Genomic DNA, 26,418 nt, shown 5'->3' with positions numbered 1-26,418 from the left:
GTAATGGTGGAAGAGGGGGTAGAAAGATTTTAAGAACCAAAGGACCAGCTGCTCGATAGACATGTCAGGGAAGCTGTACCCAGGAAATCTCAAGTTAGGGTTGCTACCTCAAGTCTGGTGCCAGGGCCCTGGATCAAGAGCTAGCCTGAGATGATCACCAGTCAGACACAAGGCAGGTACGGACAGGCTTTCAGGATTGGAAGCAAGCTGGACACGGGAAGAACCCCACCTGGAACTGCGAGGAACCCCAGGAGGGAGTGATCTTGAGACAGAAGACCATCAAACGGGCCAGTAGGGTGTGTCAGACAACCAATGACAAGATGACAACAAATCAGGCACCATGGCTGGGACAGAGAGCTAGCCTGAGATTACCATGCAAGCCTGGGGAGTGGAGAGTGGCAGACCATGGATGACCCTGCCTGGTGCCCCAATGCACAAGCAAGGAATAACGTTCTGGAGACCACTCCTGAGATGAGCCCAGATGCTCAGAGACCCCTGGGTGCCACAAAAAGGAGCAAGTGGAGAAATGGAAGAGAAACAGAAGGGTGTGTGTGTGTGTGTGTGTGTGTGTGTGTGTGTGTGTGTGTGTGTGTAATGAAGAGAGCCAGAACTGGAGACTCGAGTAGTGAGGACACAGCCTCAAGTGAGTAGCCAGTCATGCCACCTGGGACCATGGTGGCATTCTGGCCTGTGTTGGGAACCACTTTTGGGTTCATGGCCCTGCAACAGCAGGGGGTTGCTACCACCAAACATCAGGTAGATGTCCCTGGTCTGGTCTGTCACCCTGGAGGATGTTGATGTCCAAGGGCTGTGCAGACTAGCCCTACTCCTCATCTGGGCATCATGGGAAAGCTGGGCCTGGAGACATGAGAGTGAGAGAGCTGGCCCACACCGAGCCAGCTGCAGTATTTGGGAGAGCAAGACCTGCACACTGCACAAGTTCTGAGTGACCCCGCCGGAGAATATGAGCATGGGATAGCTGGTCCTATTGCTCATCTCCCATGCAGTGGCGTGGATGAGGAAGCAATATTCTCCTTTTGCCTCCTGTCTCACCACCTGTGGGAGGAGACCTGGCACTGGGGTCATGAGATCAGTAGAGCCAGCCTTGCATCTGACCTGTATAGCACAGTAGAGCTGACCCTGATGTTAGGGGTAGGGGTGAGCTGGCCCTGTGGGGTGGGGGAACCATAAGAAAGCTGGTCTCACAACTTCTCTGGCCAGCAGCAGTGTGGGCAAGGGGTAGAGTGCCCGCTCCTATCCTCAACCCTTATCACCTATGGCAGGAGGGAGAGCTGCCTCTGTCCCTCACCTGTTGAAGCACTCAGGAACATAGGCTCTGTACTTCAACTGGGCAGCAAGGTAGAGCTGGACCTATTTGTAGCGAGAGTGAGTGAGCTAGCTCAGGCGGTATGAGAGCCAACAGAAAGACTAGCTCAGATACATCCCAGGCCCAGATCCAGAGTTTTGAATGGATCCACCCCAACATCTACCCCATGGATGAACTGGAATGCATGAAGGGACCGTTTCTATAGATCCAAAACTACAGGATCTCCATGACGCAGGGCAACAACAGGATATCCAAGAGCATTCCTAGTAAGGTTACAGTATTGATAGAGTAGAAGCCCGAGGCCTCATACCAGACCAATGAGTCAATAATATTTGCAAAGAAGTGTAGACAAAAGCGTATACATTATGAGACACACTGTGACAGACTCCAGCCTCCACAAGATTTTTTTTCCTTGTTGTGGGGAAGTTTGCAAGATAGATAGTGAGTATAAGGGGAGGAGGGGGGAGGAGGATTGGGGTGCATGACGATTTCTCTCCATAGAACCCCTTCTAGCCTTTGATTTTTATAATGTGAAATCTTCCATTAAAAACATAGACCTACAAACCCAGAACTGCTTCTCTGAGTCTGGTGTCTGTCAATTCACAGAACGCATGCACAAGAACCACACTGTCAAAACAGGCATCAGAAGGTGGAAAGGAACACGTGACATATTCCTTCAATGGGAAAACAAGAATTTATTTTATCCTGCAAATGACTGTGTGACCTTAAATATTCCCAACATGAGTATTTCCCTAATGGTATTTCAGGCCATACTTTTCAACTGTATTGAAATTGCATACTTTTCTAAAGTCATTCCTCTTTTTTTCTTTGTTGATTTTGATAGTAATTGCATAATTTCATATTTATATTTGGTTATGTTTTCTTTCCAGCCATGTGGGAAAAACTATACTTTTTAGCTATTCCTTTTTCAAATCTCTAAAACTGGGTATTTGATCGAACTGTATTTAGGCTGCTTTATAAATCTCATTTACTGACAAAACATTTTGATTGGAACTAGTGGTAATTCAAGTCACATACATTAAATACTAAGTAGTGATTTCAAAGCACCTGAACTCAGAGGTTGAGTTGCCTGATCACACATATTTTAAGCTCTTATACTCTGTATCTATATGCTCATCTTCATGTCTTTTCACTCTGATTTGTCGCAGAAACAACCCAGGCGAACATCACTATAATGCAAATAATAGGTCCAAGCTACCGAACTAACTTAGGTGAAGGAGAAAAAGGTTTCCATGACAGCATTTAGCTGTAAACCATATTTTGTTTTAATGTGAACTGTTTTTATATGTTCTTCATCAGTTATTTTTCTCAATTATGAAAATGAATAATGAGAAAATGATTGTTTCATCATCTCTGTATTTCAATAGGGAACACGAAAGCCTATAAAACATATAGATATGAGTGGCTGAATGAGTACAGGAAAGCCACACGGCAGCGGATTTGACCCAACACTGACATGTCATCCAAAACCCAGAAGGCACACACAGCAGAGTCTACGTATCTACACCTCTCAAAAATCAAACAACTAAGGACTTCAGAGAGCTCAGGAAGGAAAACAATACAAGAAGGGCTTCAGGCCCATGAGGAAGCAGGAAGCCAGAATGAAAAACTGCATGGGTAGGTACAGGTACTTGGAGAAGTCCCCATGACAAAGTGTTGCACAGGCAGTACTAGCCCACAAGGACACGATGCACCTGCGAGGGCAAACCTGTGCTCCAGGGCTGTGCTCAAGCAGGGCTCTGGCTATTGTTTCCCGGCATACACATGGGCCACAGGATGACAGATGGCCATGCGTGGCTGCCCAGCCATGATCAAGTTTTCTGTTTTATCGTGATAATAATAAGACACTAATAAATCGGGCTTTTGTGCTAGCCTGTGTCATAAGATTCGGGGAGTCAGTTCTCTTCCTGGGAAAACTTTACTTAATGGATCAAACACTTTCAACAGTGTCATTGTTCCTTTTTCTTCCACTGCAAGTCAGTTTGATAGCTGAAAATAAAGCAATCAATTTTAGAAGACAGGAAGAGCTTAAGATTAAGACAAACCCACATGTTACAGAAACCAGACAGAAGGACGGTTTCACAACACTGCTAAAATCAACTTCATTAAACCTATTGCTAACTACTTTTAGATTCATGTGAATTTTTTATGTATACTTTCAAATGCATTGTCACCAACACATTCATTAAATATGTATACTGTAATTATAAAATTCTCTCTTATTGCTGGCTCCATAAGTTGTTCCTTATTTCCCCAGATACAGATACAAGTATGATACACTGAATATCTCTGGACATAAAACTTTACCTGGATTTCGGATAAAGTTTCTGTGGATGTTCTCAGTAGTAAACATTATCAAATGATACAGCCATTTTTAATCTCTTAAATAAGTAGACTCAAACTGATTTCATGTATGTGTGTCTTATTAAGCTCTAGGCAGCCATGCCTGTGGACTCTTGATATATGCCTTCTAGGACAGAATGTTGCCTCTTCAGTCTTGTTGGCAGAACCTTAATTTATGTCCTGATTAGCTTAGATGAGCCATGAATGTCAGGGTTATTTCCCTTGATCCTTCTGTTTATAGAAGATAAACTTTAGAAGTGCCGAAAAAAATTCAATAGAAAACTTGGCTCATGTCAGCCACTTGTGTAAAACATTCTCAAGACATGCAAAGAGGAGCCCACGCCAACCAATTCCAAATGCCGACAACACACTGTTGTGAAGCTGGCTCTCTCTAAAAGAACTGGAGTGGAAGGTCACTGGAAAATGATCTTACAGTATTATAGCGATCCTTAATTGGGTCTACGAAAGGGGTAGAATCATGTTTAAATCAAAATAGTTTTCAGTCGTACAGCACAAATGAATGAGCATAAAGCACGTACTTACAAGTCAAACACCAAGTAATGGAAGCCTTCTTCTGATATACTGTCATGAAGTCTCACTGGAGGAAAGAAGAGAGAAGAAAGTTTGCATCGTTTTAGTCAATCACCTGTCGGAGATCAGTTCTTGGATGGACACTGGTTCTTCTGTCAAACTTGTGAGGTACCAGTATTATTTACAGAAAGGCATGGGTGGAGGGAACAAGCCAAGGGCTGGGCCCTGGTTCTGATAATGTTTAAACTATCTGAGCTTTAAAAATTATTTAAGTGGTGATGACACTAGAATGTGTATTGAAATGCTGGAAAATAGAAGAAAGTGTTTCCACATATTACTGGGTAGATGCTATAGAAATGTTACTGGTGATGATAATACACATCCAAAGTTTCTAAACTCAGACACTTCCTGTTATTCCTGTTGACCAGTGGTTCGCAACCTTCCTAATGCTGGGACCCTTTTATACAGCTCCTCACGTTATGATTATCCACAACCCTAAAATTATTGTCACTAAGTATAACTGTAATTTTGCTACTCTTATGAATCATAATGTAAATACCCATGTTTTCCAGTGCTTTTAGGCAACCCCTGTGAAAGGGTCATGCAACCCCCAAAGAGGTCACAAGAGGTTGAGAACTGCTGCTCTTGATGTTGCCCTAATCCTCGTCTTCACTAACCAGTGTGCTGATCACCACAGGGGTAGCAAGCTAAGCATGAGTCTAGAAAAAGGTCTCCCTGCCCCGATCTTCGACTTGTCTTTGAGTTCCAACATGACACTGTCTAGTCAGCCTGCCTTCTTTACTTACACCACCAAAAGTAGCTAAAAGTATCTTCTAGAATTTGCTGGTAAAATAATAAGCCAGTTCCTTTGACCTATGCCAATTTCCCAATGGCATAGACTTGTCGGTGGCACTAGCAGAAACTCATGCACGAATTGTATGAGTTGAAAACACTATGTACACCAAGCCACACATGTAAACTTACTCTTGTACCAATCTACTGTTCAGTTTCTCAAGGTTCTCTCTCTCTCTCAGCCACTCATCTCTCACTGGTGATGATTCCTCCAGTTTAACTTTTATCGAGGGCAAGAGGTGACAGAAAACAACCAACTTGAAGGACACACTGCTTTTACACAACCAACTTGAAGGACACACTGCTTTTACAAAAGTCACAAGAGAAGATAAGGTTCTACTGTAGCATGCTGGTTGATTTTTGTCAACTTGAGATGCAAACCTAGACATATCTGGAGAGAGAGAGAATCGTAATTGAGAAAGGGTCTCCATAAGACTGGCCTGTAGGCAAGCTTGTAGGGTATGATTTGAGGAATGCTTGGTATGAGAGAGCTCAGCTCACGGTGTGTGTGTGTGGGGGGGGGTACCTCTAGGCAGGTGGCCCTGGATGCTCTAAGAAGGCATACTAAGGAAGCTGTTAGAGCCAACCAGTGAGCAGCACACCTCCACAGCTTCTGCTTCAGGGCCTGCCTCCAGGATCCTGCAGTAAGTTCCTGTCCTTTCCTTAGTGATGGAATGTGACATGAGAGTAAAAGTTGTAATAAATCCTTTCCTCTCCAGGTTGCTTTTGGTCATGGTGTAAACATCACAGCAATAGAAACCCTAACTAGGACACGTAGCACAGGCCTCTTTGACAATGGGTGCCACATGGAAAGGGCACGCCCAGAAGAATATTTAAGTGGGCTCGAACTGCACCTATCTAGAGAGACCAGTCTACACTATGGATGCAACTCCACATTCTACAATGGCCACTCTTCATAACACCGCTCCATCTACCACTGAGGCTTTCTAAGTCACTCCTTAGAAATCCCTTGGAGGTCGAGAAAGAGGGACTTTTGCTCACCCTTAAATGACAGATGGTTATTTGTAAAAATGTGGATTTTCTGAGTCATTAATGTGATGACAAAGCCTAAGCAGGAGGCAACAGGACGTGGCCCAGGAACTCAGTCTCAGACCTTGATACCTTCACTCCGTAGTCATGAAAAGGTAATGGACTCTGTGGGACTCTGTGGGGGGGTCTCCCAATCTGCAGTTTGTCATCACACCTGAAACCTGAGATGTAGCAAAACCAACCCCCTTTCCATCCTTCTGACTACAGACCCTCCTCACCAACATTCTGAGGAAGAAACCATCTTCCTCCAATCCCCACATCTCATTCAGGAACTGGTGAGATCACACCAGTTCCTGGTCTCTCACAAAGTCATATCAAGATTTGGGAGAAAAACTGTCGCCAAAGCTCAGTCTACTTATATGTCAAAATTAAAATACTAGATATGAAAGTCATTGTCTAACAATTTTCACTGTGTGGAGCATTACTCAATTTGCCAGTATCAAGAATGCTTGGCTCTCTTGCTTAGATGTCCCCTCAGAAGAAAATGAAGATGCTGAGTTGATGTTACATCCTCTGCTCATGACTATTTAGTACAACGACAGAAGACAGAATGTGGCTGCTAACTGTGTTTTCTTTCTTTCTTTTTTATTATTTTCTTTATTTACATTACAAATGCTATCCCGAAAGTTCCCTATACCTGCCCCCGCCCCTGCTCCCCTACCCACCCACTCCCACTACTTGGCCCAGGCCTTCCCTTGTGCTGGGTCATATAAAGTTTGCAAGACCAAGGGGCCTCTCTTCCCAGTGATGGCCGATTAGGCCATCTTCTGCTACATATGCAGCTAGAGACACGAGCTCAGGGGGTACTGGTTAGTTCATATTGTTGTTCTGTGTTTTCTTAAATGACCAACTACCAGAGATATCTTCATAATTGGTGTTTAAATCAATTAGCTTAATATATGGTTACCTAAAAACTTTATTAATTTGGAAAATTCAAATACATTTCCATGATTCACAACTTGTACATGAGTACACCACCACTACTTTGTCCTATTGTTTTCAGAAAAAGCTTCAAGGGGAGGTGAGATCATCAATGTTCGGATGACAGAGTCGAAAAATGAATCAGAGAATATTACTTCTGATGCAATTCAAGGAACAGTGCTAGTTTCTGATCACATTAGGAAAAAGACTTTCATAGTAGGATCCACTACTGTTTTAATGGTGATCTAAATATTGTAAATAATCCTTATTGGAAAGTGATTGGGTCACACAAGTAGCTCAAAGCTGCATTATGAAATCTATGATAACGATGCATTTAGCCAACAACCATGTGGTGGTGGCCATAGAAGCCATTTCTCCAAATTCAGGGCTTATCACCACACATGTCCAGAGTACCCAGCCATTTGATGTTTGGAGCTTAAAGCTGATAAATGACCTTACTTACATGGCAGACAAATCGTCATTGTCTTTTCCTGGGATTAACTTGTGCATACAGCCCTCCTTCCTTTCTTCGTGCCTTGCCTAATCTCCTCCCCTTCTGTTTTTCTTTTTTTCCATTAATTAATTAATTTATTCATTCACTTTATATCCTGATTGCAGGACCCCTTCCAGTACTCCCCTCACACAGTCCCTTCCCCCGCCACCTTTCTCCTTCACCTCTGAGATGGGGGAGGTTCCCCATCACTGGGTACCAACCACCCTGGCACCTCAAGTCACTGCAGGACTAGGCAGATCCTCTCCTACTAAGGCCAGACAAGGCTGCCCATTCTGTTTTAAAAATAAGAAACTAGAAAGACGGAATTACATGGATTCACTGCAGTCATTCCTTCTATAGAGAACTATAGGACTGTCCTCATGTTCCCATGTGCACACTCACGAGAATGGGTCAGGTTTTAACTCTTTGGCTTCTGTCTGAATTGATTTTCCTCCACAGTTGGCAGGATGGTTTTACAGTCAGAAATAAACTGGTTCTCAAGCTTCTGCTGACAGCTGAGAGGACTCCGCATCTTCCATAACAGACTCTCGGGGACTGGAAAATGTGTTTGCCCTTATAAAATGTTACATTAATTATTCCCTATAAATAAAAGTTAATTCCTTTTCAGACTGAAGGAACGATATGGCATTCTGTTCACACAGCTGTTAGCCCAAGCCTGACTACAAGGCAGGCTCAGAAAGCAGGATGGCTGCTGTGTGCTGAACCAGATTGTGCCCCACTCTTGTCTCAGCTGCTCGGCAACTGCCACACGCTCACATATGGATGCACACAATTATGATAATTGCAGGTTTTTAAGAGGGAATTTTTAAAGATAATGAGAAAAGCATGTGAGAAAACAGGTTAAAATACATCTTGGTAGTCACTGCTTTTTGACATTTTAATATAACTTGATGTTACTCAAAAGTAACAAGTATAAGAATAAACAGATGACTTTTCATAAATCAGAACAATGTTACAATTAGTGGGATTAAAATATAAAGTTCTGTAACTTTAATTATGAGACTTGAAGAAAATGCTACTGAAGCTAAAATACTTTTCATGACCTAATTTTCTTCCTTTATCTACTGCATAAATTTGATGATTTATATTCAGAATAGGGTTACTATTTTCTTTTCCTGCCCTATGTTATTGAATAATTTCAATACAATTCCAGCAGATTAACAGAAGGTGACATATCAGACCATGGTCCTGTATGATGTGACAAAAAAATGAAATTTAAAATTTTATTGACATTTTCTAATTATTTTAAGTTTTGTTTAAGGAATAAAAGCAAAAATATAATTTTGATTCTTATATCAGGCACAATTTAAAAGATTGTTGTAAGAGTTATTTTATTTACTATATACAAGACTCATGATTGCAAATACCATGGACTTTTATAGTGAATGTGCACAGTATTAAAGACCTTAAGGAAATATCTAGCTATGGTTAGCACATGGCCAAGCTAGGCCCAAAGAGCATACCGTGATGACCCTCTCAAGTACACACAGATATAACAGAATGAGAAATAACACGAGTGGGGGAGGAATGAGCCTGAGTGTCTGTGTGTCTGTGTGTCTGTCTGTCTGTCTGTCTCTAAGCATATTGCTTTCATATATGTTTGTATGTGTTAGTGTGTATGCTTGTATTTGTATATATGTGGGGTATGTGTATGCATGCATTCTTGTACACATGTGTGTATGTGTGTGTGTGTTTATATGCTTGTGTATAGTGTGTGTTGGTGCAGATATGCACGTTTTATGTGTATCAGCAAATTCCTCACTGTCTTGCAACAAATTAATAGTGTGAGATACTCTTGAAAGGAACAGAAATGGGTACACCTAGGAACAGAAAAGCAGTGCTCAGTGAAGAGCAATTTCCACAAAAGGAGACAGCCACTGTGCGCTTCAGTTTAAAATACAGTTACAGGACGTTTGAAGACTTAGAAAGTACGTGACACACAGGGAGAGAAAAACCATATTTGCTTTTTGTATATCATTTGCTAATCCTTTAAAATATGTTTCTTTTATACTTCAGAATAGGAACGTAACAATGTTCAGTGACTCAGCTATGTTTTCTGATAGAAAGGAAGTGGAAAGAGGGAGAATTAAGCTCCAGCTCTAAGGCGTGCCAAAGTTAACTGGTAGACCTATCATACTAAGGACCCATGTTCAGTAGTTTTGTCAACAAAAGTGAACAGTACTATGGCATGTAGCTCAACAGCATAGCGCATACTGCACATGTGCAACACTCTGGGTTAAACCTCCACCAAATCCTCAAATGTAAGTTACAGCATTATTTATGGAGACATAATTTCCTTAGTAAACCCTTGACAGATTATGAAATCCCCATTCCTGCCTAAGTATGACTTCCTTATGCCTTTATTTCATACTCTCTGTCCTGTGAAATCAAGGTCATTAATCAGGATGATTTTGTGAAATTATTTATACAACTCTTGTGTGATTTATAATAGATATATAACTTAATATTATTATTATAGTTCTCCCACACAACTGAAATTCAGGACCTACTTTCTCCCCATTATATTTCATTATGGAGCTGAGCAGTCAATCACACTGGTAGACTGCAGTGAATTCCTCAGAATTCGGTGTCCTTCAGAGTACACCCCTTGAGCTGGTAGTTAGCTTGAAATGATTAGCATGCATGAAGGGAGCAGAGCCTTCATAAGCTCTATATATGGCAGCTGACCTCTGGAAAACCATCCACTGTGCTAAAAGAAAGGTGTGGTGAGACTACTGAAAGACTAGAGGCCAAGTGGAGAGATACCCCGGAGAAAGAGAGGTCACCCTGACATTCCATCCCTAGCAGAGCTCAGAGCTAAATGTAACCGCTTGAGTGATCTCACCTCCAACTGAGCAGAAAAGCCATCTGATGGAGCAGTCGGCTCACAAGCATGGCAAATAACCAGCGGATATGATTTCATACCACTGAGTCTGGGATGCAGATGGCCAGGCAACAACAGACAAATGTATAAGAAAGGGTTAATCTGAACGGTGTAACTGTCCTCAAATGGTTTTTTCCACATCGCAAGCAATTTCTAGTGAAAAATATTAAGCTTGGCCTAGAAAACCGGCATGAGCGAGTGCGACTCTCTGAAGCTAAGCATGGCAGGGTGACATGCTGCCAATGTTACCACAATACTAATGAAGTATTTCACAGCGAACAGATTGTATTGCATTCTCATAAGCAATGTTTGTCAGCGCTGAGTCACAGTTCTGATTATAAATGAGGAAGATTTTACGTTTTCAGCTTTGTGGTGGTGTGAGGATGGAGAGAGTTGGATTTCGTTCACATCCTGGGATGTAAAAATGGCAGCTTGTAAGTCCGAGCCTCCTTATATTCTCCTCAGTGGTTAATTATAATTCACAGCTAGAGCCAGTCCCAGCCAAGTTAGGTCATGCAACATGCCAAGCCTTCCCCACAGGAGGGGTGCCAACACTGGATTCATTTGTGGATTGTTAAAATTGTGCTAGTAGGAGAACATTTTTAACAGTCAAACGGCAGCATGCTGGAAAAAAACGGCAGCTCAGTCATGCCTACCAGGTCTTCTAACAAAGCTGTTCATTTTGGAGAGATTTTCAAACAGAAAACAGGAACACTGAACGATAAATTCAAAGTCTAACATTTGTCCAAAAAAACAAAATCCCTGAAGGTATATCTGCAAGTATATCTTCTTTTATTTAATCTCCATGTTTCTACAATACAGGCAATACAAATTAGTAAACTGGGATCACATTTTAAAATGTTTTAAGTAAAATACATTTGAAAATATACAAGATCTATTTCTTTGATATATGGGTCCAAGGTCATGGCTTATTTTATTTCCAGTTAGTAAAATATAGCGAGATGTAGTTGTACACACACAAACACACAGACACACATGCATACACACACACACACACACACACACACACACACAGATGGCCACTATTTTCTTGCACTGTATAGTTACACACAGAGACACGCAGACACACAGATACATACACAAACACACACACACACACACACACACACACAGATTGCCACTATTTTCTTGCACTGTGGTTTAAGGCATGAGCATCTGTACATTAACTTCTTTGACTTCTCTTACATCAATAACATTTATAATTTGGGAGTCTGGCTGCCATGGTTAAGGTTACATATAAAATCCATTCTCTGTTAAATTTAGTATCTGAACACATAAATTTCTTCAACCTAAAATTTTTTGTTTATTTATTCTTTTATTTATATTTAAGACAAGTCTAATTATGTACATCAGGCGAGCCTAAAACTCATTATGAGGCTCTTTCTGTCTCACTGTCCAAAAGCCTGAGATTACAGATATGCAACCTTACAGACAGAAGGAGAGCATCCATGCTTCTAAAGATACAAAAGGGATCTGAATTTAGGCAAAATATCTATCATATGCTATTAAAGCGCCAATAAACATTACTCAAGAATTAAAATTATTTCTGGATCCAAAAGTTATTTAGTAAAATTTCAAATATGTTTCTTCTAGTCAGAGGAAAAATATCTATACATCCAACTTAGTATTAACTAATATTTATATTTAAAAGCAATTCAGTATCTTTAGAACAAAGACTACAAATTGATTGAGCACATTTTCACATAATCTATTCAATTATTCCATACACATTTGGTGAGAAATTCAAGCCACATTAATTTACCAACTTTTCTAGAAGTATACAAAAAGGATGGCGGAGCTTATGGAGCTTAAAATGAGACCCGGAGGTGTCCTGTTGGGGGCACAGAAGGCCTTGTACTCAGAGAGAAGCACTAAGAGAAGCAAGAATGTTAGCCACACAGGGTGTCTTCTCGATGAAGGAGCGATAAAATCAAATACCTGAATTCCATCCAGAAAGCTGAGAGAGGGTTTTGTTAAGGACCAGGTGATCTTTTTGCTATCTGCAGAAGCAAACCTCACCCCCCTTTTGCTATAGAGGCAGACCTCACTCAGATTTCCCAGAATAGTTAACCCAGACTCTTCCTTCCCTAGACCTTAGGGGAGATGTCACATGTACTTTATAGCCTGCTGACCTCTATGCTATCAGCCAATGGCCATGCTAGATGCTAGACTTTGGTATAGATCCCACCCTCATGGTCACATATACTTTGTAAAAGAGTGTCTATGTAGTCACATCTTAAGCTTTATTGTGCCCCTGGAACTGGACTGATTGTTGCCTGGAAACTTTCCCCAAATTGTAGTCTGTTTTAAATATGTTTACAATGAACCGCCTGGCATTACTCTCCAGAAGTCTGATCCAGGTGGACCAGTCAATCTGCACTGGATTTTCATCTCTTTGTGTGGTTTGATTCCCTGCCATGACAACTGCAGGGTGCCCCCTAGTCTAACATCAACTTTACTGAATATGTCCTTCTTTATTTACAATTTCCTACCTTATTCTTGATTCAAAGCCAACAGTCAAGTTAGACTAGCAAACTGCAAGGATACATTAATAGCCTTCAGGGCCAACTAGGAGAAACAGTGGTGTCTTCTCATAGCTTAGGCACAAACCAGCTTAGTCACTAGGACTCCTAGGTGGTCAAAAGGTCTGTCACTGGGGAGAATTTCAACTCCAGAAAAGTATAGGAAGTAGAGAGAATAGAGAGAGGTCATCAATGGCTGTCTACTTCATGAGTATCAAAAGACATACATACACATACACACACACAAACACACACACATATCCAAAAGAAAAAAAGGGAGAAATTTGAATACATGCATTTGTGTGTATATGGTAATATGTATTTGTATATATATATATATGGTAAAAATTTGCATTATGATAACCATAAAGGATAGCCCCAATAAAGAATATTCAGAAAGAAAGCAAGAAAGAGAAAGAGAGAAGGGGGAGGAGGGAGGGAGAGAGGGAGGGAGGGAAGAAGGAAGGAAGGAAGGAAGGAAGGAAGGAAGGAAGGAAGGAAGGAAGGAAGGAAGGAAGGAAGGCATGCAGGCAAGGCAGGCAGCTAACTGTGTTTGGTTATGAAACACTTGCCTTGCATGTATAAGGTTCTGAATATTGCCCCCAGCAACATGGCTAGAAACACAAACAGTTACTATCAATAAATAGCAGAATACAACCCTTTAAGTGTGAAGAATTTCTCTTCTGGACATTCCAACAATTTAAAAACATGTCTCACTTCATTTGGGGAATGTTTTTAGTGAATAACTAGAGATAAAGCTTATAACATGTATCTTGCCTGAACCTTCACCACATAACTGGGCAGATGAGTTACATTTCTGACAACCATCCCAGTGAGTGGAGAATGGAGAACTCATTAGCTCAGCCTTTCCTTGCAACTGACACTCGCAACTGAAATTCCTTGGCAATTCACCAGGCCAAATCTTCTCATCTGTCAAATATTCTTTTCTGAAATTCATTCTTCATATAAAATAGTGTCCGAACTTGGATTTCTCTATGAACCGGAAATATGTGGATTCAAAAATCTTCTAAAATAATAGGTGCAAAGTAAATCTGTAGCAAGTAACCATGGTATACTAAATTATAATACATTTTTACTATGCTAACAGTTTTCTCTCTACAAATATTTTTACATCAGCAATTCTTATATGATTTGGGGGTCTGTGCTTGTCCTATAACCAGGGGCTGGATCTCTAGAAACCACAAAAGAGAAATGTTTGGAGCAGTGTGGCATATGGTGGTAATCCCAGTGTTGAATAGTCAGAAAAATTGAGGTTATGGTTGCTGGGCAGGACCGCCTGGTGAGGTCAATCAAAGACCCTGCCCTAAAGGAGACAAATGACTTTTCTAAAGATGACACCTAAGGTTGTCCTCTAGCCACCACATATGTACAAAATCACACACATCATGCATACACATATAAACACACACATACCAATGTATACATACATACATACTTGAAAACATTATTCTTCTGAATAATATGCAAGAATGACATACTAAATCTATCATTGAAAAAACAATTATTTATATATTTATTCATGAATGTGATGGCAATGGTATGATAAACTCTCCTGATAAATGTACCTGAACATGCTGTTCACCAGTCTGTATCTATCAGGTACATGGTGGTTAGTTCTGTCTAGTCCATGCTATTTAAATTAAAAAAAATACATTGTACATTGTCTTAGTTAGGATATCTATTTCTGCAATGAAACATCGTGGCCAAAAGCAACTTGGGGAGAAAGGGGTTTGTGTGGCTTACACTTCCATAGAGTTTGTTTATCACTGAAGTCAGAACAGGAATTCAAACAGGCAGGAGGAGCCTGTAGGCAGGAACTGATGCAGAGGCCATGGAGGAATGCTGCTTACTGGCCTACTTCACATGGCTTGCTCAATCTGCTTTCTTACAGAACCTGGGACCAATAGCCCTGGGATGACACCATCCACCATTGACTGATTCCTTCCCATTGATCACTAATTGAGAAAATGCCTTACAGCTGAATCTCAGAGGCATTTTGACAACTGAGGCTCTTTCCTCTCCAATGACTCCAGCTTATGTCAAGGTCACACACACACACACACACACACACACACACACACACACACACACACACATCAGGCAGAACATACATTTACCAAGAAATTAAACTATAATCAACTGTCTAGCATCGAAACATTTCCATGTTGGCTTGCCTCATAGACATCTTGAACTATACAACATACAAGAATTTGTGATCTTTCTACTAAAATCTGTTATACTGATGGTAATTCTTTTTCCATTTTGTCAAGAAAAAAGTGAATCCTATATAAGTTTTGCCTCCTCCCTATGAAGCAATATCCAATATCAAAGACAATCCTTTGTAACACAGAGATAATAATATCCACAAGGATATACATTCATGTAACACAACACCATCACTGTTTCCTCCTCCACTGTTACTAGGCCAAACACTCTTCACCTACCATGCTGTTAGCAGTCTGCTCTTTGACATATTTTAGGAGCATCTGACATCATTTCTGTTTTTCTATACTCTCCTCTCTTTCTCTTTATCAGGATCCTGACAACCTGTAAGTCTGATTTTTGTCTGGCAGCTCGGAATCCTCTAATGACTCTACTCTGCCTCTGCAGAAGAGCCCCAATCCATGATCATGAACTAAAGTGTTACATCTCTTTATTACTGCCCCTACCCCTTTTCCTGGCTCTCCTTACACGAGTATGTGCGTGCTTTCCTAGGGATCTCTACAGAACTCCAGACAAGTGTTTGCTTCATCTTTAAACTTCCTACTTCCTCCTTTGGTAAAAATCCTTCTTCCTGACATAGCCCCAGGACTTACAGTCTCATGTCCTTCCAGCACTCAATCAATCTTTGAAGAGACCTGCTCTGGTAAAACTTCACTGGAACCCTGTTGTGTTTATTCATATGCATTTTATATACGACTTCTTTCAAGTTAGGATTTCAAATATTTAATATAGGTAACAAGAACTTAGACCAGGAAGTAATCTTCTGATTATCTGGCCCTTTACATGAGTGTGTTGGACCCTGAAGAGAGGAAAAGAGTGATTGAAAGAGAGAGGAAGCTTATGAGAGGCCACAATAAGGCATGTTTATCTATATGGCTAGTGAGGATGGAGAGACAGAAGACAGTGAGGTTCCATCCAGCAATGGTTAGCACACTGTCCGAGATAGGAGAAGGTAAGCCAGCTACTATGCAATGAAACAAAGAAGGGGACTTCCAGGAGAATTGTGGGAAACTGTCAGAGTGAGAAATGTACAGTGTGATAAAGGAGCAAATGTGCCTCAAAGCTGAAGAGGTGCAAGGATGGTTATGAAGGAGTGAGGCAGGAGGTGCTAACAGTTATTTCACAAAAGCAGAAACGTGTAAGGTACCATCCACTCAGCTCCAGTAGAATGGAGAGGACAGACAAGACAGCATCCACTGGTTAGGCAGTGCAGATACAGTAGCCCAGTTAAGGCAAAGGCAGACCCAGTTGTCACAACCAGAAGACATTAACAATGAGAACTCTGTAACTGTGCTGCCTTGATGGATTGAAACTCAGCCTCATGCAACAGTTCTGGGAATGGGGCCTAATGAGAAATGAGAAGGCCAGAAGGGTAGAGATAGTGAATCCATGCCATTATTACAGGGTAATAATACCCTTTTAAAAATGGAGTTAAATGCCTCTATACTCCTACACTGTCCCTTTGTTTTTCTGTGATGTGATATGTGGATTCCTCAACAGCTATCCATATGAACTAGAAACTTTCTGATCAGTAGAAATCTCCCAGGCTCCTATATTTTACCATAACAGCCCCAAATGGACTAAGTCTGAGACTATTAGTATATTTTGAATGTGAAATGCACCCTAAAGGCTCATGTGTCTGAACGCTTGGTTCCCAGCTGAAGCCACTGTTTGGGTAGTCCATGGAACCCTCAGGTAGGGGGCTGCATGATCCAGTTCAGGACAGGCTGGCCTTGAAGGTTATAACCGGCCTCTTCTGGATCCAGGCATTTTGCTTCACCTTTGTCACTGGGATGTGACAGGTGTCACAGTAGAGAACAAGTCTGCACCAGCCTGTGTGACTTCCTCCATGAAAAAGACTATCCCCTAACTCAGCGCTTCTCAACCTTCCTAATGCTGCGGTCCTTTGATGCTGCACCCCTTACCATAAAATCATTTTTGTTGCTACTTCATTACTATAATTTTGCTACTGTCATGAATCAAAATGTATAAATATCTGTGTTTTCAATGGTCTTAGGTGACCTCTGTGACATGGTCATCCGACCCCCTAAGAGGTCACAACCCACAGGTTAAGAACCTCTGCCCTAAACTGTGGGCCAAAATAAGCTTTCCCCGTAAAGGTGCTTTTGTTAAGCTATTTTGCCATAAATTTTCAAAAATTGTTTCCTCCTTGTAGAAGATACACATTTTAAGTAAGTATAGTCACTTTTAAACATCAAATCAGAGGACCATGATTTTCTGTTACTTGATTACTGTAACACCCTCCGGGGAATCCTACGTCTCACTAATGTAATATGAGTTTTAAACCTTTGGGCACATGTCTAGTATCCACAGATTCAAACTACTCACTCAATGATATCTCCTCTGCTTTTCCAATCACATCATAAAGACACTAATGTCTTGTTACTTTCCACATGCTCTTTCTAACCAGCTGTTGTTCTGTCTGGTTCCTATTTGCCAGAAAAGTATACCTCTTCAATTGTTCTCAATAGAACACTCATACGGCCTTAATTTGTTTTTTCTTTTTTTTGAAATTCTTTTATTAGATATTTTCTTTATTTGCATTTCAAATGCTATCCCTATACCCTCCCCCCGCCCCTGCTCCCCTACCCACCCACTCCCACTTCTTGGCCCTGGCATTCCCCTGTCCTGGGTCATATAAAGTTTGCAAGACCAAGGGGCTTCTCTTCCCAGTGATGGCCGATTAGGCCATCTTCTGCTACATATGTAGCTAGAGACACAAGCTCAGGGGGTACTGGTTAGTTCATATGTTGTTCCACCTATAGGGTTGCAGACCCCTTCAGCTCCTTGGGTACTTTCTCTAGCTCCTCCACTGGGGGCCCTGTGTTCCATCCAATAGCTGACTGTGAGCATCCACTTCTATGTTTGCCAGGCACTGGCATAGCCTCACAAGAGGCTGCTATATCAGGGTCCCTTCAGCAGAATCTTGCTGGCATGTGCAATAGTATCTGGGTTTGGTGGCTGATGATGGGATGGATATCCAGATGGGGTAGTCTCTGGATAGTCCATCCTTTCGTCTTAGCTCCAAACTTTGTCTCTGTACCTATTGCTTTGCTTCTGGGCACGGTGGCACATGCCTTTACTACCAGGACTCAAAAGGAAGAGGGTACCTGAGCTCAATAGAGAAACTGTCCCAAGACAACAGCAACAAAAGGGACATTTACAGTTTTACTCTTAAGAATATACTTTGTCAATGATTCTAAAGAAACAACATTAGTGAAAATATTAAATATTGTAGGTCAATACTTTGGCTTTGTAGTCTTGAGAAGATTCTTCGCTCAGCAACCATAAGGCAGTGATATCAATTGTTTAAGGAGCTGGACAAATGGCTATAGCTTAGATGTTTAAAGAGAAGACAGTACAACATCTATTAGAAATAAAATTCTTGAGTGACACTCTTTCAGTTATTCAGAAATATTACTTGAGAATTATGTTGGGGTTTGTGTGAGGATCTCCCGCAGTCCCTAGAACAAAATTCTTGATAATTTTGATTCTGTGTTCTAGATTATTAAATTTGCAGCTAATTTTGTAAGATTTTCTTTTGTTGTTGTTGTTTTGTCTTCTAGAGCACCAATACTGCCTAGAAAATAGTCTAAAAATGTTGCAGGCTATAACTAAATGAACTAGAAAAGTCTCCTTACAGGCAGCTACTCAATCAAGCGCTTTGTAGCTTTTCAATGTTGTTAAAGTTGCTCCCAAATTAACCTGCCATTTAGAAAAGTTAGTAAATTGTTTAATCTGAATGATGACAGTAAGCAGCCACTTAGTGTCCTCAGGAATCTGCCTCAAATTCACTGCATGTAAAGTCACTGTCATTCTCTCGAAGTGCAAACTGGATTCTTCACTTGCAGGTCTCACAGTTCTTTCTTGTTTCCTATTGACTTAAGGCAGGGAATGAACTCCTTAACATGGCCCAATTATGCTACAATTTATCACCCAAACTGGGACAGTGTGAGAGGGAAAGAGAATGACTAATTTTACATCAGTAAAGCAGGACGGTCCCTGGGAGAGTGGCTAAAGTGTCACCCAGACTTGCCTTTTTCCCTTTTGTCTGAACTCATCCACTCATGTTCCCTCCAATATCGGGAGCCCTCTCCAGACTGGTTCTCTCTATCCTTTTGGCCTGAAGCCACACTCTACTGTTAGGTCTCTGGCCTGGCCTCCTGCCTTCTACCTCAGGCTAACCTCTCTGTCCTTTAGAAGTTATTTTCCACAAACTGCTGCTTCAGGAAGTCTCCTGTTCTCCAATCCAACTCCATCGCCATGATATCTGTCTTTTACAGAACTGGATACCTTGAAATACTTTTGATTCTGTGGTCATTTAACTAATATTGTATTCCTCACTTAACCGAATGCCTTGACAAGACTCATACAACCTCAGTGAATATTGTCAGACACTTCTGTTAATTAAAAAAAATAAAATATAAATATATAATAATATATTTTCAAAAATCTGTAGCAGAAGAAACATATGATCTTAGAATGTCATAGAAGAATGATGAATGGCTAGCTCATTCAAGAATTATTTAATTCTCTAGAGCAGTGGTTCTCAACCTTCCTAATGCTGTGACCCTTTAATACCATTCTTTATGTTGAGGTGACTCCCAACCATAAGATTATTTTCATTATTCATAATTATATTAAAATTACATTCATAACTGTAATATTTTTACTGTTATAGACCATAATGTTAAATTATGATATGCAGGATATCTGATATGTGACCTCTGTAAATTATGCTCTAGTACAAGAATCTGGTTTTAGTTATAGTTTCATAATTTACCATTAATTAAGCTTTAGTCAGGAGTCTATAACTAAGACCTATATCCTGAGCAGCCCACTTTTGTACAACCCATGAGGATGATATTTTTTTTCATATTTAGGGAATTGTAAAAAACGGGGAAAGAAAGCAAAATGTAAAGGATATAGAAGATGTTCCATGGCCTAAAAGCCTAAAATATCTACCACTTCTTCAAAGTCTGTATTATGGTATTTTACAATAGAAGTATCAGTGATAAAGCAAACAATTCCTCAGGATTATAGCTCTAGTGTGCACATGCCATGATCAGTGTAATTTTAGCAGTTCTGCTATACCCTTCTTTCTGGTTGAGACTACAAGGATTTAGTTAATATAGTTAAAAACCTGCTGTTTTCCTAAAATAGTAGTTAAGTAAGTCTTATGTTTTATATATAGATAGTATAACTGTACCACACATATATCTCTAAACAGACCTGCATACATGCAGGTTCAATTGTTCTAACTGGAAACTGTATTACATTATAGGGATGTGCTATGGTCTACTTAGCCAGTCTCCCAAGGACGGAGATCAGAATTGTTTAATGCTAAGGACTGAACATAGTGCTCATGCTAATGGCACATGCTAACTGCACATACTATCTCTGAGCTACACCCCCACTGTTTTAGCTCCAGAAGGTTATCAACTCTAGAAACCTACTGTTCCAATTTGTTTTCTGTTGAGTTGATTTTGCGTATACATCTTGATCACAGTCCATCATGAATGAAATCAGGGTAGAAACTGAAGACAGGATCCTGGAGACAAACTTTGAAGCTGAGACCTGGCAAGAACACTGCTCCCTGGCTTGTTCTCCGTGGTTTGCCTTAGGAACTCCTGCCCAGGGGTGGTCCCATGCACAGTGAGTTTGGCCTACCAACAACAATCATTGAAAATGGCCCAGACTTGTCTATAGGGAATCTGATGGAGGCATTTTCTCAGTTGAGGGTCGCTCTTCTAAGATGACTGTACTTGACAAGTTGATAAAACAAACCACTCAGCTACCTTCTTGAAACTCAATAGCCAGTCATTCAAGAATCCACAGGGAAGATGTCTTAGTCCCTTGTTCCTAGGTTTACTGCCCATGTGGCCTCAATTCAGGCAAAATGAAGGAAGGAGAGTAGATAAACTTATTAAATGAAGTAAAAATCATTTATCCTTAGCAAGTAAACTGTTTTGTAGGGAACAAATCCTGCTGGCCTAATACATAATCAGTTTTTAAAATTCAAAATATGGTTACTTGTGGTGGCACAAGCCTTTAATCCCAGAACTCAGGAGGGAGAATCTGGTAAATCTCTGTGAGTTTGAGACCATCCTGGTTTACAAAGAGTTCTTGGTCAGTCAAGGCTATAGAATGAAAGCCTAACTTAGAAAGAAAAAAAGACGATGGGAAGGAAAGAAGAAAAATAGAAATTATATCAAATCCCAGTTAATTGGTGGGTTTGTTCTGAGTTAGTATCCATTTCCAAATTTTATATTGGTATACAATAAGTTCAAACTTCTATAGTTGTAAAGCAAATGAAAATAAATAGAAACTCAACCATGGGCTGACCGACAATTACCACATTGGCAAGCTAAGAATCCCTGAGAAAACTTCTAAGTTCTTATAAACATTATTATTAACATCCTACTATCTACAGAAACTGCATCAAACCTTGCCTTATCTAGGAATCTTGTGTGTGTCCTTGACAGAAGCAAAGTCCTCTCTCCTGGCCAAGCAGGTGGAATAACAAGGAAGGGGCCAGCTGCCTGGACTGCCAGATGTCTGGTGATCAGTGGAGCAGACACAGGAGGCTGCAGCAAAGTCAGCCTTACCTTCCAATTCTTTGAACATATCTTCTTTAATATGAAATCAGTAGACTAAATAATGAAGACAATGGGCAGAAACTCAGTAAAGACCTGCTGGCGATAGTTGTGGGGTCTGCTTAAATCCAACACAAATCCAATGTAACTCAAACACCAGGTCAATGCAGATGGCAAAAGGTCATTGCAATCAAGCCTCTACTTGATTGATCAGGGCTGCAGAACAGACTTGGGAACTGAATTACGACCCTGAAGAAATGCTGCACAGCAAATTTAAAGGATGAAACCACAAAGCGAGGGGGAGCGAGGTATAACAATTTCCAATCATATTTTGACATAAGGGGTTGAGCAAGGGAGTTTTCACCAAGAAGGTTAGGAGTAGGTTCTTGGCCTGGGAACATAGACTTACTTAGTTTGACCCTGAGAGCAAGATGGAGAAGGTGTCCTTGAGATGTCTGGACTCACACAGCTGTTCCATTATAAGTTGTCTCTTATGTGTCTGGACTCAAAAACTGTTTTGTTACAATAGAAGCCCTTCAGCTATTGGGAAGTTCCCAGCTCCCCTAGAGCCTGGGAACCTTGAATTTAGTTTCTCCCTGTGATTAAACGAAGTCTGAAAATGAAATAGTAGTACTTAGAACAAGTTTCTTTCCCTTGTTCTCAACAGCAATGGACTCACTAATTCTTGCAAAAAAAAATATATATATATATATATATATATACTGAGTCCACACATTGTGCAAAATACTATACATTGTGGGAAACAAAGTAATGATTGAAGCTGGTGTTCAAATGGGGGAAGACTGACAAAAGCAAATTTAGAGATAAAAGTGGTACTTGCTCTGATCATTAATATAACAAAAGAAAAGAGAGTTCTTGGAGGAGGCAGAGAGGAGTATTTAGAAAATACATCATTGATATGGTGAATTCAAAGAGGGAGGCCAGGAGGACATGCAGGGAACAAGCGGGGCGTCTGAGAAGACAAGACATGAATTAGATGGAAGATCCACGTGAAGGTGGGAGCCAAAACTGAGTGTGACCAGCATAAGAAGAAAGAGCGTGCTCTCCAGCAGAGTCCACAGCAGATGAGCTCAGAAGCACGCCTTTGTGGAAGGATACCCGTAGGGCTTTTGTGGGAGCCATCACTAAGGGCTTTGGCGTTTTCCTGGAGTAAATGGGAATTGACTATAGGGTTATGGGGAGGAGATGATGTATTTTACCTCTTTTAAAACAAAACAAACAAGCAAACACGGTATGAAGATACACTGTGAAAAAGCCAAGACATCTGTAAATTTCAGATGACAGTAAGTTTCAAGGAAGGTAGAAAAACTGAGTGTGGTGTCCATGCCCATTGGACCTGACAAGGGGTGTGAAGTGAGGGAATGAAGAAAGACAACCACAGACAGAAGCTGCTGGGATCAGGTAGTCTGGGCTCGCAGCTGGTGAAAACCCAGCATCCCCACATCCCAGTATATTTACTATATAGAACAGACAGATGAGTTACTGTATAAAGCTAGACAAGGCGACCGAAATAGATGGAGGCATAGCTTGGGGTACAGAGCTGGCTCAGGGAGGTATGCTATGCTTTGTAGAAACAGAAGTCCTCAGGCTGTAAACATCCAGAGGGAAAGAAGGCTGTGGAGGACAAGCTATGCACCTACCACCAACACTAGCACTTGGTCCCCGAGGAAGGCTTTACTATGTCTCTGAGGCACCCTAGGGAAATGGCTTTGCCAATCCTTGGGTCTGAGGCTCCAAGTCTTCAACACAGCTGTGCCTATGTCAACAGTGCACATTCAGGTCTCTCGCTGTCCTCTCCACAACTAAGGGTGCAGGTCTGATCAGTTGATGGAACCTTCTGACAGACCAGAGGTAGGGAATGAAGTAAAGGGCTTCAGGAGTTTTAGCCTGTGTTACATAGGAAGAGGTAAAGCTGTAGATACAGACTCAGAAAGCATTCATTTAGGTCCTGACTTGGTCTCTAACCTTTGGACAATAGATGGATCTCTCCATTCTTCATATAAGAATTAGGAGGTCAAAGTCACATTGGGATCCGCTCTAAGCAGAAATAACCCACTAGCATCTAACTTCAACAACCTAGTTAGTATGGACACTGAATTAGCATCACTAAACTACTGTTTTCTTAAAAAAAAAACCCACATGGTTAGTATCCTACATGCCTAGAATCATAATTGTTTAAACTAATCAATATATAGACTTGCCTTATCTGTGTTTCTGTATAAAGGCAGCTCATTTAATACAAATTATTGACATACTGACATTGTGCCTGGCCAAGAGCACCATAAATCATCCATGAATGAAGCTTAGCTGCCATATCTATTTTCTCCATAAGGCACACAACGGCCTTCTGGAACTTCGAAAAATCATGCATGGAGACCCCTCAAACAGAAGGATAGCGGCAGAAGCACCACACCCCACAGCTAGTGGAGAGAATATGTATTTAAAAGTTAACATGAGCCAGGCATGGTGGCGCACGCCTTTAATCCCAGCACTTGGGAGGCAGAGGCAGGTGGATTTCTGAGTTCGAGGTCAGCCTGGTCTACAGAGTGAGTTCCAGGACAGCCAGGGCTATATAGAGAAACCCTGTCTTGAAAAAAACAAAAAACAAAAAACAAACAAACAAACAAAAAAGTTAACATGAACATGAATGCTTAAGCACGTTAATGGTTCCTGCCTGCAGCTGTCCATGAGCGCCCACAAAAGTTCTCTCATGCACCAGCAGAGCTGTCACTCAGTCCAAGGTGGGAGCACCTGGAGATGTTGGAACTCACTAACAACAAGGGTTAATTGTCTTTTCTGTTTAACCAAAAATGATCATTGTTTTTAACTCCTTATATTTATTTGCGTTTGAACACAATGATCAATAAACACATTGGATAAGGAAATTAAACATAGCTCATTAACTACTCATAATTTAAATTTTTATAAACCAATTACTACATAACCTATGTGCTCTGTAAACTTTTATTTTTAGGTTCAAATTTCTAAATACTTACTATTTCATGCCTAATTATAAACACTATGAAAAGATTCTAATTTATTAGCAAATTGAGCTGCAAGTTAAAACCTGCTGTTAGATTAGTTTCTATTCAGGAAAGGGCATACAAAAATAGAATAAGATATATCCTTGATAATATTAGAAGGTCATATTGAATATTAATATGAACTAACTTTAACATTAATATGAAAATTATGATTAAAAATGAGCAGAAAAAAATCTAAGGTTCAGGTGACCTTCCTTTTCGATTGTTGTCTCACATCAGTGGGGTCTGACACAAGTTTGGTATCTGTCGCCCCCTCTGATTCTCTCAGAGGACTTATCTGCCCTGCTACAAAGAGTCTACATGTTTGAATCATTCATCAAGTTGTGACAGATTTGGGGCTCCCTGGAAAAAGCACCTCTCCAAAGATGATGTATGTAGACTGGGCTGGAAAAAAAGATAAATCACAGAAGGAGAATGAAGGCCACGCTCTTTCTGGCAAAGGTGAATCTCTCTTTTCTCTTTTCTTTTCCTTTTTAAAGGATAATGCAATCTTAGAAAATGAAATGTTAGTCCAGAGTCATTTTGGAAAAAATATTCCATTAAAAATGTCTTGTGCGCAGCCAAGCTTCCGAACTTGTATCTGGCAGTCTGAGTCCCAGTTACTCTTGGTGACAGTTGTCATGGCTTTCCACTAACCTCAGTTCCTTCATTTCTACAACTGGATAAAACATGTAAACAGTGGAAGAATATTTATAGTCATTAGAGACTAGGGTTTTTTTTTTTAATTTGTAGCATATTATTTCCCAATAAACACATGCATACACGTTTTAAAAATGAATTTCAGCAAACCTATATTATTCATAATCACTCAAAGTTAGGGCCCTCAGTACTAGCATTACTAAACTAAATCAATATGAAAAATATATGATATCTCTTAAGTTCATTAGATGATAATCATATCGAACATGTTCTCTGTTGTCAAATAGATTATGTTCTTTGGGAAAATAAAACAGATTCAAGGGATAAAGAGAGAAAGAGAAAACTAAATTCTCCAGGCTGACATTTTCTTTTGTTAGCGTACAAATTCAACTTTGCTAAAGAAGACATTCATGCAGGAGATGATGAACACCTCACAACATCTCTAAAGCACTTCAGTTAACATTACAATGTTGACTAATGGGGGAGACTTAATTTAGCATCATGATGAGTCAATTCTAAATTATCCAAAAGCCAGGCAATGAAGACATATCATCCACACTACCTAGGTTAATCATCTTCTTTCCTTATCACATAATTTAATCACTACACAAAATACTCATTTTGTAATCAACAAAACATGACTGCTTAGTTATTTTCCATGGAAAGTTCTACCTATTTTTTGTCTGGGAGAAGACTGAAGACAAAGTGTAAGGTTTGTACACAATCTTGAGAAACAAAGATTTTATGAATCTATTAATAAGAAGCTCCATACATTTGTTATCCATTGTTAATTTCTAATTTGTCATTATTTCATCCTATTTAGAATTAAAAATATATAGTTATAGAGAAAATAGCTTAGGCATTAGC

The 26,418-nt window shown here is 40.4% G+C and overlaps 1 protein-coding gene across 14 annotated transcripts in view; it reads right to left on the bottom strand.

Moving 5' to 3' along the window:
* Positions 1-26,418, bottom strand: part of Camk2d (calcium/calmodulin dependent protein kinase II delta) — a 247,575-nt gene that overhangs the window by 112,741 nt on the left and 108,416 nt on the right. For all 14 annotated transcript variants that reach the window (XM_021197000.2, XM_021197012.1, XM_029537955.1 and 11 more), the window contains exon 4: positions 4,235-4,289. In XM_021197000.2, the coding sequence (XP_021052659.1) occupies positions 4,235-4,289 (55 nt within the window). The remainder of the gene's footprint in view (positions 1-4,234; positions 4,290-26,418) is intronic.

The sequence above is a fragment of the Mus pahari genome, chromosome 4, assembly GCF_900095145.1.
Source record: "Mus pahari chromosome 4, PAHARI_EIJ_v1.1, whole genome shotgun sequence".
Taxonomy (NCBI): Eukaryota; Metazoa; Chordata; class Mammalia; order Rodentia; family Muridae; genus Mus; species Mus pahari.
The sequence above is the reverse complement of the archived record's forward strand: the minus strand, read 5'-3'. Positions and strand labels throughout refer to the sequence as shown.